This window comes from Girardinichthys multiradiatus, chromosome 23 (assembly GCF_021462225.1).
Source record: "Girardinichthys multiradiatus isolate DD_20200921_A chromosome 23, DD_fGirMul_XY1, whole genome shotgun sequence".
Classification (NCBI taxonomy): Eukaryota; Metazoa; Chordata; class Actinopteri; order Cyprinodontiformes; family Goodeidae; genus Girardinichthys; species Girardinichthys multiradiatus.
In genome coordinates, this window is record NC_061815.1 from 36,635,995 (window position 1) to 36,647,932 (window position 11,938).

An 11,938-nucleotide genomic window follows, 5' to 3' on the forward strand; every position below is an offset into this window, starting at 1 on the left:
CGTACAAGCTACATACCATTTATATGCAAACTAAAAAAAAATAGGCCAAACACTCAGCCTTGGGGTACACCTGTATACATTTTCGAAATGGTGATTTCTCACTACTTATCACAACAAATTGCTTGTGGTTTACAACATATGATTTAACCCACTTCAAACTGCAACATTTCAGGGATTACACCTGCATCGCACAAACAATTTCTAACAAAAAAAAGTTAAATAACTAGTGGTTATGAAAGTCCAAACAATCAACATCAAACATCGAAGACAAAACTGTTTTTCATAGTCTTAAAACAAATAATATTTACTAAGAAATACTACTGAACAATTAAGACTTCTCATAGTCCCTTATAATCATTAGTGTTTCAAATATGCAGCTTATCTCAAGATATATAGTTGATGTCTGGACTGCCCTTCCAAATACCAGTCAAATCTAATCTTTATTATAAAGGAGCAATAACATTAAAACCAATTTATTTCAGTGCATCTATATAATGCCAAATTGCAACAAGGCACTTTAAAAACAGGTCCGATTTATATGCAGGTATATAGAAACTGATTCGGTCAAATTCTGTTATGATACAGTAAATTCAAAATCAAGGCAAGGCCAATTAGTAAAACATCATAATCTGTTTTGTTTTCCGGACACATCCCGCCGCTAGGGGGCAGAACATGCCGCTGTTCACCGCTAAAATCTACTTCAACAACCGCTTCCGTCCTCGTCCTTCCTCTTTTTTCTCCTCATCGGGTCGCAGCCATGGTATGAAACGACTACACCAATACATTTAGTAAAATCAACGTCAATCCTATCGTTTAAAGCATCGTATGGTATTTATTTCAGCTGAAATGTTCTTATAGGTTTTTGATAAACGTTACAATGGCTAAATTAGCCGTCTCGTTTCTGTCTTACGTTGTTAGATTGATACTAATACGAATGCTATGTTAGCGGGGGAAACCGCTGTTTGCTACTTCCACTCTAGTTAAGCCATGAATTTAATCAGAATAAAGATGCATCTTGATTGTACATTCCAAACGTAATTCTGTCATCTTACAGCAACGGAGCCGCACATGTTAATATTGCTTTATTGTCAAAAAGCTATATTGCTATCAGGGCTAACAACTAGCGTGATTAGCACAAGATTTTGAACAAGTAAAGTGGCATTTTTAAGGTTTTATTTTCACTCTATGCTGATATTGATGATAGAAATGTAATTTTATCCGGCTATCAGTATATTCTTAATGTCTGCTCGGTTAATTTAAATGTTCGGTTGCAGTTCGTATCAGACATCCAATATTTCAGACTTGGCTCTTTTCTTTTTCTACTGTTGTTTAGGTGAACGTCCCGAAGACCCGCAGGACTTACTGCAAGAAGTGCAAGAAGCACCAACCCCACAAGGTGACCCAGTACAAGAAGGGAAAGGATTCCCTCTATGCACAGGGTAAATCATTTCCCACACATATTGGTTGGATCTGATGCATGACTTTGTAAAAAAAAAAAAAACGGAACTTTTTCATGCTTTGTTGTATTAAAATTACAAACATAGATGTGCTTCTTTGTGTCTCTGCTCTGTTCTCTCAAACCTCCAGTCGATCGTGGCAGATGGCCGCTCACACTGAGCCTGGTTCTGCTGGAGGTTTCTTCCTGTTAAAAGGGAGTTTTTCCTCTCCACTGTCGCTACATGCATGCTCAGTATGAGGGATTGCTGCAAAGTCAACGCCAGTGACTTTCCACTGTCTCTACATGCTCATCCAGGAGGAGTGAATGCTACAAGTCACTGACTGGATGCAATCTGCTGGGTTTCCTTAGATAGAAAAACTTTTTATCTAATTTGAATAAATAACTGAACCTGACTGCACTGGTTAGTTACTAATTGGAATACATGTGCCTGACTTGAAATCTATATGATTCGATTGAATTTACTTGCCCATTTTAAAGTTACCCACCTTTCCCACAATGCAACAGGAAACAACACTCCAATTATTTTTACCTCTGCCTTCCTCCCTCCCTGTTGGTTGGAGTAAGGGGGAGTCAGGTTTAGCCTAAACCGGCTCAGTTATGTTTGAGGAGCAAACACACCCTCCATTTCTGGTACCTGTATGACCCTTTTTCTTTTCCAAGTCTTATAATCGGTCTGACAGAGAGAGGTATCCCAATCCTTGTGGTTTTTAGTAGAACAATGACCATCAGTGGGCTCTACATGGACACACTTTATCAGGGTATTATTTTACTTAGTACTTCTACACATAGCCCATTCTAAAATGGCCAAACTCTAACACTCAGTAGTTTAATCTAACCCCACCCCACCCCAACAACTCTATACCATTCCTAACCCTTTATGAAGTGCCTTGAGACGAAGGACAACAAATTACATTCAGTAGTTATCTAATTGGCAAATGGAAGTATGAATATATGAATACTTTAGCAGACCATTGTATATTGATGTTGCTTTCCTGTGGCTGAACTCTCAAACTGCCCTGCAGGTAAGAGGAGATACGACAGAAAGCAGAGCGGGTACGGTGGGCAAACAAAGCCCATTTTCCGTAAAAAGGTAACACCTACTTTCCTGTGAGGATTAAAGCTTTATTAAAAGAATAAAACAAAGTTTGAGAGTTGACTCAACTAAAATGTCTTTGTTTCAGGCCAAAACAACAAAGAAAATTGTATTGAGGCTTGAGTGTGTGGAACCCAACTGCAGGTCCAAGAGGATGCTGGCCATCAAGAGATGCAAGCACTTCGAGTTGGGTGGTGACAAGAAGAGAAAGGTAGGGTTTAAGGCATTGACATTTTAGGGAGTCTAAAAGTGAACATTTAACGACATGTAACAGTTTGGATTTTAAAGGGCTTTGTCAGTAACTACAAGTTTCTCTGGAGGTACGAGTATTATGACAGATGAACTGAAAGAATGTGTCAGAAAATGTGAAGGTATTGCACAAATGTCAGAGATTTGATAAGTTCATGAAAATCTTAGTTTGAAGCCAATAGTGTGCTGCAGATCAACCTGATGGGTAGTGGAAGGGAAACAATTTTTGATTTATTTAAAAAAAAAAAAAAATTATTACATTTAAAGACCCTTTGTGTTGTGAATTGCTCTGCAAAAATGTAAGAAAGACATTTTTAAGCATTGACAAACTATGCAGCATTTCAAATTGAATCCATTTTGACATGACATACTGTTGACGGAGAGATGTAAAAATGCTAAAATCACATCACTTTAACGTTTGTTGCACTCATTTCTTGTTTATCAAGCAAAAATAGTTTGTTTTGGTTCAATTTCCTGACATGGTGACTTGTAGATATTTAAAGTTCTGGCATTTGGAGGCACTGCTTTACTGTGTGAACCTAATCATTCAGTTAGAGAATAATAAATACAGTGTAAACATTGTATTTGGAATCCAATGAATTTTACACTGCCTAAATATTTTAGACTTTAATGCTTTAGATTAACATAATTTGGTACAAACACTAGAGGAATTATTTAAATAGCAGGTGTGAACTATGAGATGATCGGTGTCTAATGATGTAATTGAGGAATGTTGGGGTAAAAAAAACTCTACAAGGCTTGTATTTAGCTTTCGCTGGCTCAGTTTGCAGTGATTATATTTAATAGAGGTTGTATTTGCTGAATGATGCTTTAAAATGGAAAAATTGTAAAGTCTGAGAAAACGTCTCAATGTGTTGACTTGGTTTTATAATGGGAGAAACTGAGGGTTATTTATGGAAGTGTGGGACTTAAATCTCCTTTTTTATTGGTGTTACATTAGATTGTATAAAATCAATGTAGAAAAATCCAAACATTTTAGTATCTTTAATTATCTATAGTTATTTGCCTCACAGACTATTAACTGTAGCAATATTTAGAATGGGCCATTCATCTTCAAGCAGCATTTTGACCCACGTTTCCCTCTGTTTTCTTACAGGGCCAGGTCATCCAGTTCTAAGCTGTGGTCCTTTCTTATGGATGAAGTTGTCACTATTTTCAATAAATGTGTTGAAACATACTTTTGGTTTCTTTTTTTTTTTTTTTTTCAGCCTGTGTTTGTGCATTTAAGAGGTGAAGAACTCAAGCTTTAGCTAGTCAGCACAAGAAAATGAGAAATTTATTCTGTAATCAAATCTTGCACAGTCTGAAGTCAGAAAATAAATGGAACAAATGTTTGAGCATAATACATTTATTTTTTTAAAGAAATGTCAGAATTAGAAAAAAAAAGTCAATTTTTAATTCAAATATACATTCTTAGACTTGTCACATCTAGAGTAATATTTTATCCGTAACTACTTTGGTTCTGTAAGTTGCTGGTTAAGAATCTGCAGGGAATTGTACCCCGACCTTAAAAATGTGAAGGGTCATTTCAAAGCTTTTTATGGTCTTTAGAAAACTTGTTGCTAATATCAAATAAACAGTTCAAATAACCTGTTTTACTGTAGGGTGCAGTTTTGATATGAGTTGCAGTAAAATGGAACTAATCCAAGTTAGTCTGGATCTGGAAATTGCCCAGACTGGTGAATCAGAAACTGTCAGCCTTCATTTCTAAAACATACAGATGATCAAATTACTGTATGTGTACTTTTCAAGCTAAATACTTTGCATTTAAATGGCTGGAATGTTTTAAAACCAGAAGAACAAAAGTCTAGAAACACATTTTTGCAAAACTGACTGAACCTGAGATGACTTGATTTTGTTAAACAGATGTGTATTTCCAGTGAAGCCTCTTTATGTCTTTGCTGATCGGAGTGACCATCAGCAGTGCGGTTCCTGAAGGGTTAACATATAAGATAAGTTTGCTCTCCTTAGTCTGAACACCCATCTCCTTGTACTGGGGCAGGATCAGGGTGACGTTGCAATGGGGGTCACAGAACTTCCAGCCCGGGACGTCACTGATGGCAAACCTCCGTGGACCACCGATCTCCTGGTGGTTGAGCACAGCAACAGCCAGGCGGTTTTTAGACAGAGGTCTCTCCCACACTTCAAAACTGTTCCCCTGCAAAACAAGCCACAAGTATTAGCCTTCAGAAGATCATTGCACATATAAAACTTTACATGAAGTAGAGATAAAAGGTAAAATGTGTGGTTTTCATGCTTCCTGATACTTTTTACACCCACCTTGGATGTGCGATATCCCTGCTTGCCCAGCGGGTCCTGGCTGATGTCTATGATTCGCCTGTTCTGCAGCAGCTCCTTGGAACGAGGACAGATATCCCGTAGATCATTAGACATGAGCAGAGGAGCGGCCATGATGGCCCATAAAGCCATCTGAGACTCCTGCTGGTCATGACTCAGGCCAAAGTTCCCAATTACGAGCTGGAGGAATGGATCATATAAACATCACAAGGACATAGATGTCAACAAGCTTTTTTATGCAAAATCTTATGCATTTCTATGGTATGAAGACATTAAATTGGAAAGGGCTATCATTTTTTGCAGCTCTAGGCCATTTATGTCAATGGAAAAACTGGGGAAACTACTTGGTGTTTAAACGTGTTCTGAGCTGAAATCCAAAGAAAACCGTTCTAAAACTGGAGAGTACCATATCAGGGTCATTCCAGCCACCAGGCCCAGCAGAGGGGACAACAATGTCCTGATGAGACGCAGTCCACTCCAGGATGGTCTTGACCGAACTCCACGAGTCAAACACGTCATTGAAGTTGCGCCAGTGGTTGCAGGTCTCGCGGATAGCGGTGTAGTTTGGCTGCAAGCAGAGAAAAACTCTTTTCATTTTTTAAGCACCTAAAAAAGAAAATCAAAAATCAATACATTTCCCACCTTTTGAAAAGGCCACTCGTACAAAGGCCACTCACAGGAGTACAGGATACTTCTTCCAGTTTTGTTCAAGGCTTTTGACATTTTTATGTATCCTGAACCAGAAAAATAAACAGTCTGATGTAATGAGTCAATATGCGGGTGTGCAGTGCCTTGCAAAAGTGGTCATGGCCTGAGAACGTTTTCATATTTTATTGTATTTTGTTGAGTTTTATGGGAATTTTAAGTCGCATTCGAACAGAAAGCAAACTTACGAAGTGGAAGGAAGCTGAAACAGAATTTTATTTTGTAAAATAGAAATCTGAAAATGTGTTTTGAATTCTTCTTCAGTCCCCCTCTGAATGAATACTTTGCCACCTTTAGCTACCATAACAGCTGCAAATCTTTCAGGGTATGTCTCCCAGCTTTGCACTGATATTGTTGTCCATTCTTCTTTAGGGTCCCCTACATGTTTTGAGCAAGCTGGCAAACAAGACCTCTTATAATTTTCTTTCAAAATAAGGCTTCCTTAATAAAAAGGTAAGATTTGTAGAGTGCACAACTAATAACGTATCAACAGATGTTCACACTTTAGCTGTGGATCTCTGCAGCTCCTCCAGAGGTACCATTAGCTTCTTCGCTGCTTTTCTGATTAATGCTGTATTTGCCTGGCCTGTTTGCAGTTGAGCCAGGCTCTTTACATTTTCAGATACTGGATTGAACAGTGCTCTTTGAAAAGCTTAAGATCTTGTTTTGCAACCTAACCCTAACTTTCTGTTGGATCACATAAACTTCCACTAATATATATTGACGTTTGTGGTTTTAATGTGACAAAAGGTCAAAAAGCTCAAAGGGGATGAATACTTTAGCAACACACTTTATCTGCAGCTTACTGTTTGAATAAGCATTCATTTAAATTCTGAAATTAATTCCTACCTTCTCCAATCAAAGTCCACTTCAAGTTACAGCCATCGAATTTAAGCAGGTCCACATCCCAGTCTGCAAATGTCTGGGCATCAGTCTCATAATAACCTTGACTACCAGGGTACCCAGCACAGGTTTTCTCTCCAACATCTGCATAAATACCCAGTTTCAGGCCTTTCGAATGGACCTAAAGGATGAGAACATTCTTTTCATATTTTTCTTCTCTAACACATTTACACCAGCAGGTGGCAATATTACACAGCTTAAAACGTCTAGTAAAAAGGCTTTGCTGTGGCTTGTTGCTAAACTCTTTAAAGGATGGGTAAGGAGTCAGCCTGTCTTAATAGTTATAAACAACACTAAATTCTGCACAGCATAGATATGATGATCCATGTCCACCCATTTGATATCTGAACATCTACTCTTTTCCTTCCATTATGTAAATAACTACAGGTTCACCCAATTGAATGTAATCAATAAGAGCATCACTTTTGTGGCTTGATTTTTTGTAAAATGGCAAGGATTTGCAGACTCGGACACAATGCAGCGCTATACTGATAACTCATAAACCAAAGGCAAATATCCTGTGCCTTGCAAAGGTATTCACACCCTCATGCGCCAGAAACATGAAAAGTATCCTATTATTTTCACTTTGAAGCACCTGCTTTCTTTATTACTGCAGCTACTTACATAGTCGGCCAATTTCTTGATGCCTCCTGGGAACCTTTTAGGGTCCGCCTGCAGGCGGCCTTGGGCGTCACGCTGGAGGGACGGCCAACAGTCATCGATGCAAACATACTCATAACCGGCCTCTTTCCAGCCCTCCTTCACCATCACGTCCGCCATCTGCATGTACAGACGCTCACTGCCAAGGCAACAGGAGGAAATGGGTAGGACTAGATGTAGGCGTGGAGAGTTATACTTGTGATGAAAACGTAGACTAACAAAATATTTATGAGTGCGCCAAAAAACTGCGTTCCAGGATGCTGTCACATATCATGAAGTATACAGTTATCAAGATTTAACCAAGACACTGGCTTTAAGGGCTTTTTTTGGCTCAATAAAAATGTGTCCTGGGTGGAATAAAAGGGAAGTAATCACAAAAGAAGGGAAATCTTCCCGGTCTACTGTCAGCAAAGGCAAATGTTTACCTGGGATATAGACAGGAAAGATGAATAGATGAATGCTTTAAAATAAAGTGTTTGGCAGATTAGAAAGTGATGAGGGATTTAATGAAAGAAGAATTATAGGCGTTAATTATAAGTGCAGTTTGTGTCTGTATTCACAAAGTCAAGTTTAAATTTCCCTCGTTAAACGTGAAAATTAACCAAATAACCATCATGGCACCATGTCTTCTGCAACTATCTGGGTCCATTACTGCACTCAGCAGTGATATCTCACAAATCTGTAAATGTTCTGATCATTTAACAAGAAACCTAAAAAGAATAATTTTAAAGACAAAATCAGAACAAATCCTCCACAGACAAAGAAAAAAGCATCAGAATCCAGGTGATGAGGTGCTATGCAAAAATATTCATTCTCCTTGAACTTTTTCACATTTTGTTACAATGAAACTACAAACTTTAATGGGTTTTACTGGGATTTTGTGTTTGAGCGACTGGTGTTGAAGCACCTGAAGGACAGCACAGATCCCCTGCTGGACCACCTGCAGTTTGCCTACTGGGCAAACAGGTCGGCAGAGGATGCAGTCAACTTGGGACTACACTTCAACCTGCAACACCTCAACCACTCAGGGATGTACGCCAGGATCCTGTTTGTGGACCTCAGCTCAGCCTTCAACATTATCAACCCACACATTGTCCACCAGAAGCTCATCCAGCTCAAAGTTCCGGCCTCCACCTATCAGTGGATCACCAGCTTCCTGAAGGACTGACAGGAGCAGGTGAGGCTGGGGAGCATCATCTCCCACACAAGAACCATCAGGACCAATGCTCCCCAGGAGTGTGATCTCTCCTCACTCCTCCCTCTACACAAATGACTGCACCTCAGCGGACCCGTGTGTGAAACTCCTGAAGTTTGCAGATGACACCACTGTCATTGGACTGATCCAGGACGGTGATGAGTCTGTATACAGACAGGAGTTGGATCGGCTGGTACACTGGTGTGGTCAGAACTACCTTGAACGTAACCCACTGATGATGGTGGACATTCAGATAACACCACTTCCTCACCACCCTCAACAACACTGTATCTGATGTGGACCATTTCCGGTTCCTAGGAAACATCATTTCAACCTGGAAAGACTCAAAAAGGGAGAAACAACAAGATAATGATTAGCAGGTTTATTAATGAAAATTAGAGCTAGAAAGGCCATTTTAGGATTAGGATTAGGATTAGGTACGTCTTCCCACCGGGAATCCGATCCTGGTGGTGGAGTGGCCTGAAGAAGTTTGTAAGGAATATGAGAGCCATCTGGGTCGAAGCTCAGCAACGAGCAATGTCTTCCATGCTGAAGGTCTTTAAATATAATGTCTTGGGAGATGATTGGACGAGGAGAAGAGCAGACCCATCTCTGATTGGATCGTTGTGGAGGAATAACCAGGTGGAGCAGAGGCGGTGAAGGTGAGTCTTCCATGTTGAATTTTCATTAAAAACTCCATTTCTCAAAACCTGACATGGTCCTCACACACAGTCAATGTTCTGAAGAAGGCGCAGCAGAGACTGTTCTTCCTGAGGCAACTCAAGACGTAGAACTTTCCACAGGAGGTACTGGTCATGGTCTACACTGCCATAATTCAGTCTGTTCTATCTTCATCTCATTGTAGTTTGGCTCATCCACTAAACAGGACAGGTCCAGACTGCAATCAGTGCTGCAGAGAGAATCATCAGGTCTGACCTTCTCTTTATGCACGACTGATACAGGCCTAAGGTCAGGAAAAGAGCAGCTAAAATCTCTGCAGACCCCACACATCCTGCACACAAACCGTTTAGGCTTTTACCTTCAGGTGGTGCTACAGAGCGCTGTCTGCTGAAACCAGCCGCCACAGAGACCGTTTCTTCCCCTGGGCTGTTTCTCTGATGAACGCTCGACAGTCAGAGTTTCAGAACAACACAATGCATTCTGGGACTGGTCTCACATTATATTCTATTGTAAAGTCACTTGTGTATATATGTACATTTAAAAAAGATATTCTTTATTATTGAGAGATGTGTACCAGAGTCCAATTTCTTGTTTCTCTGGACAAACTTGGCAATAAAGCTGATTCTGATTCTATTAGTGTGGTTGTTCTGGCTGCAGCGTATTAAGGCTATTACTTCCAACCATGTTCAGAACTGAAGAAGCTTTTTGGAAAGGAGGTGAAAAATATTCAAGAAACAAGACGTCCACGTGCCTTCGACTTAAGCACTTAGTCATCCAGGAAATGACAGTTCTGAGAATCTACACAAGGGCATCAACCTGAAGCACTTTTGTTTCTCTTCTGTATGTTACAGTGTGTGGAAAAAAGAAATCAGAACTGGTCAATAGTTAAGAACTAAAACAACTTCGGTCTTGCTCAGAAAATACCTCAATTGCCTGATCAGTGATTGCAGCTCTAGTGGTCATAGCATCATGCTGTGGGGATGAATGGCGCTAAATATGGAAGAAAAGGCTGCAAATACTGGGGCAGAGGTTCACTTTCCAGCCGAATAACCCTTAACATACAACCAGAGCTAGAAATAAATGCTGTAGATCAAAGTAAATTCATGTCTTAGAATGGCCCAGTCAAAGGCCGGACCTAAATCCAATTGAGAATCTGACTTGGGAACTCTTGAAAACTGCTGTTCAAAGATGCTCTCCATCCAATCCAACCGAGCGGTTTCACCAAACCAAATTAGGAAAACGTTCAGCTCTCTGCTCGTGTAAAGCTGTTAGAGATGTATCCCGAAGGTCTTGCTGTTATAATTGCAGCAGCAGGTGTTTCTACAAAGTATTGACTCAAGGGCTGAATACAAACAAATGTAAGACTTTTCTGATTTTTTTCATGCTCTACCTTGTGTTTCTGTGTCAGGTAAAATGTCATACAAAAATGTGCAAATGTTCAAAGAGCAATAAACACTTTTGCAAGGCACACTAGTTAGCCTGGAGTCCAGACATGTCACTTGATTTGGTGCTTTAGAAAGCAATTAAACAATTCAGACAACGTCAAACAGAAAAAGTCAAGATGTTTTACTAAGCAGGAATGGGGAAAACATTTCTCTTCCAAAACTACACTAAACTGTCATCTCAGCGTACCAACACTTGGCAAAATAGTTACGTACCAAATGTTGTTAAAACACTACACTGTATTTTTCTCACATAATATATTGTTGCATGGCTGGTTAGGTTAACTGCTCCCTGATCTCGCTGCCTAATACTTCTTTGGTTCTGCTTCACAGGAATAAAACAAGTATTTAACCTTTGTGTTACTTGCATGAGCACCCCCCTGCAAATGGTGTAATCCCATTAATAACTTATTGAATATTTGCTGTTTGTAGAAATCCACCATTTTTCAGAAAGTTTTAGCTTGCTCTAAATATTTATTACTATTGGAATGTCAACCATCCTGTTGATCCAACCGAACCAGCGTGACGAAATATAACCGTACTGTGGGGAATAAATGTAAGTTTGATTCATTCAGATTCATCTATAATCACTAAAGGGACAGTCTGGTGTGTGCTGCTCTCTCTTACCTGATGCAGTTGTCGGGGTCTGTGTCACAGTCTGTGTTGCACATGAACCTCTCCCAGTGCAACCAGCCCATGGTGGGTTTCAGAGCCAGCCCGTTGTCCAGCGCTTCCACAGCGGGACTCCTTAAACTCAAAACAACGATGAGCAACACAGTTTTACTCATTTTTACACACAAATGCCCTTTAACAACTCTACTGTTGATTGGAAGCCGCTGTTGTTATATCCCACACCTATTTCCTCGTACAGGACACAGTTGCCCCGCCTCCTCAACATGATTGAAAACCAAATGGACCAATAGGGTCGAAATGCGCCTGCAGGTGGCCAATGGCGTTTCGCTAAAAATCTGTCATCAGCAAACGAGGAAGATGTCGCTGTTAAAGACAGGTGAGATGTCAGGTGACCGATCTTGTGATAAGTATAAACAATGAAAACAACAGGAACTGTAGTAAATCTGCAACAACTGTCTGGTTTTTTAGAAGCTAATTTTATACTCACCAAAATACAAAACCATAATAAATATTAATAAAATAAATTGTTTCATTTAGGTAAAGTTAAATTTAAAATTTCCGAGTAGAAACTGAATATAAAAAGATGTATAATTGCATGG

The 11,938-nt window shown here is 39.7% G+C and overlaps 2 protein-coding genes across 3 annotated transcripts; one reads left to right on the forward strand and one right to left on the reverse strand.

Annotated features, from left to right (window-relative positions):
- Positions 1–707: 707 nt before the first annotated feature.
- rpl36a (ribosomal protein L36A) lies at positions 708–3,999 on the forward strand. Of its 2 annotated transcripts, none has more exons than XM_047354300.1 (5): positions 708–760; positions 1,334–1,439; positions 2,482–2,549; positions 2,641–2,763; positions 3,919–3,999. In XM_047354300.1, exons 1-5 carry the CDS (start codon positions 758–760, stop codon positions 3,937–3,939), a joined length of 321 nt encoding a protein of 106 aa, XP_047210256.1. In that variant the 5' UTR covers positions 708–757; the 3' UTR covers positions 3,940–3,999. The 2 variants fall into 2 exon arrangements, with proteins under 2 accessions (XP_047210256.1, XP_047210257.1); XM_047354301.1 differs by lacking the exon at positions 708–760 and adding an exon at positions 810–828.
- A 155-nt stretch (positions 4,000–4,154) lies between these two features.
- gla (galactosidase, alpha) lies at positions 4,155–11,601 on the reverse strand. Its single transcript, XM_047354299.1, has 7 exons — positions 11,334–11,601; positions 7,353–7,527; positions 6,675–6,849; positions 5,763–5,854; positions 5,527–5,688; positions 5,103–5,300; positions 4,155–4,980 (listed from the first exon to the last, which is right to left on the reverse strand). The coding sequence occupies exons 1-7, from the start codon at positions 11,492–11,494 to the stop codon at positions 4,681–4,683; spliced, it is 1,263 nt and encodes a 420-aa protein (XP_047210255.1). The 5' UTR covers positions 11,495–11,601; the 3' UTR covers positions 4,155–4,680.
- Between the last annotated feature and the right edge of the window lie 337 nt (positions 11,602–11,938).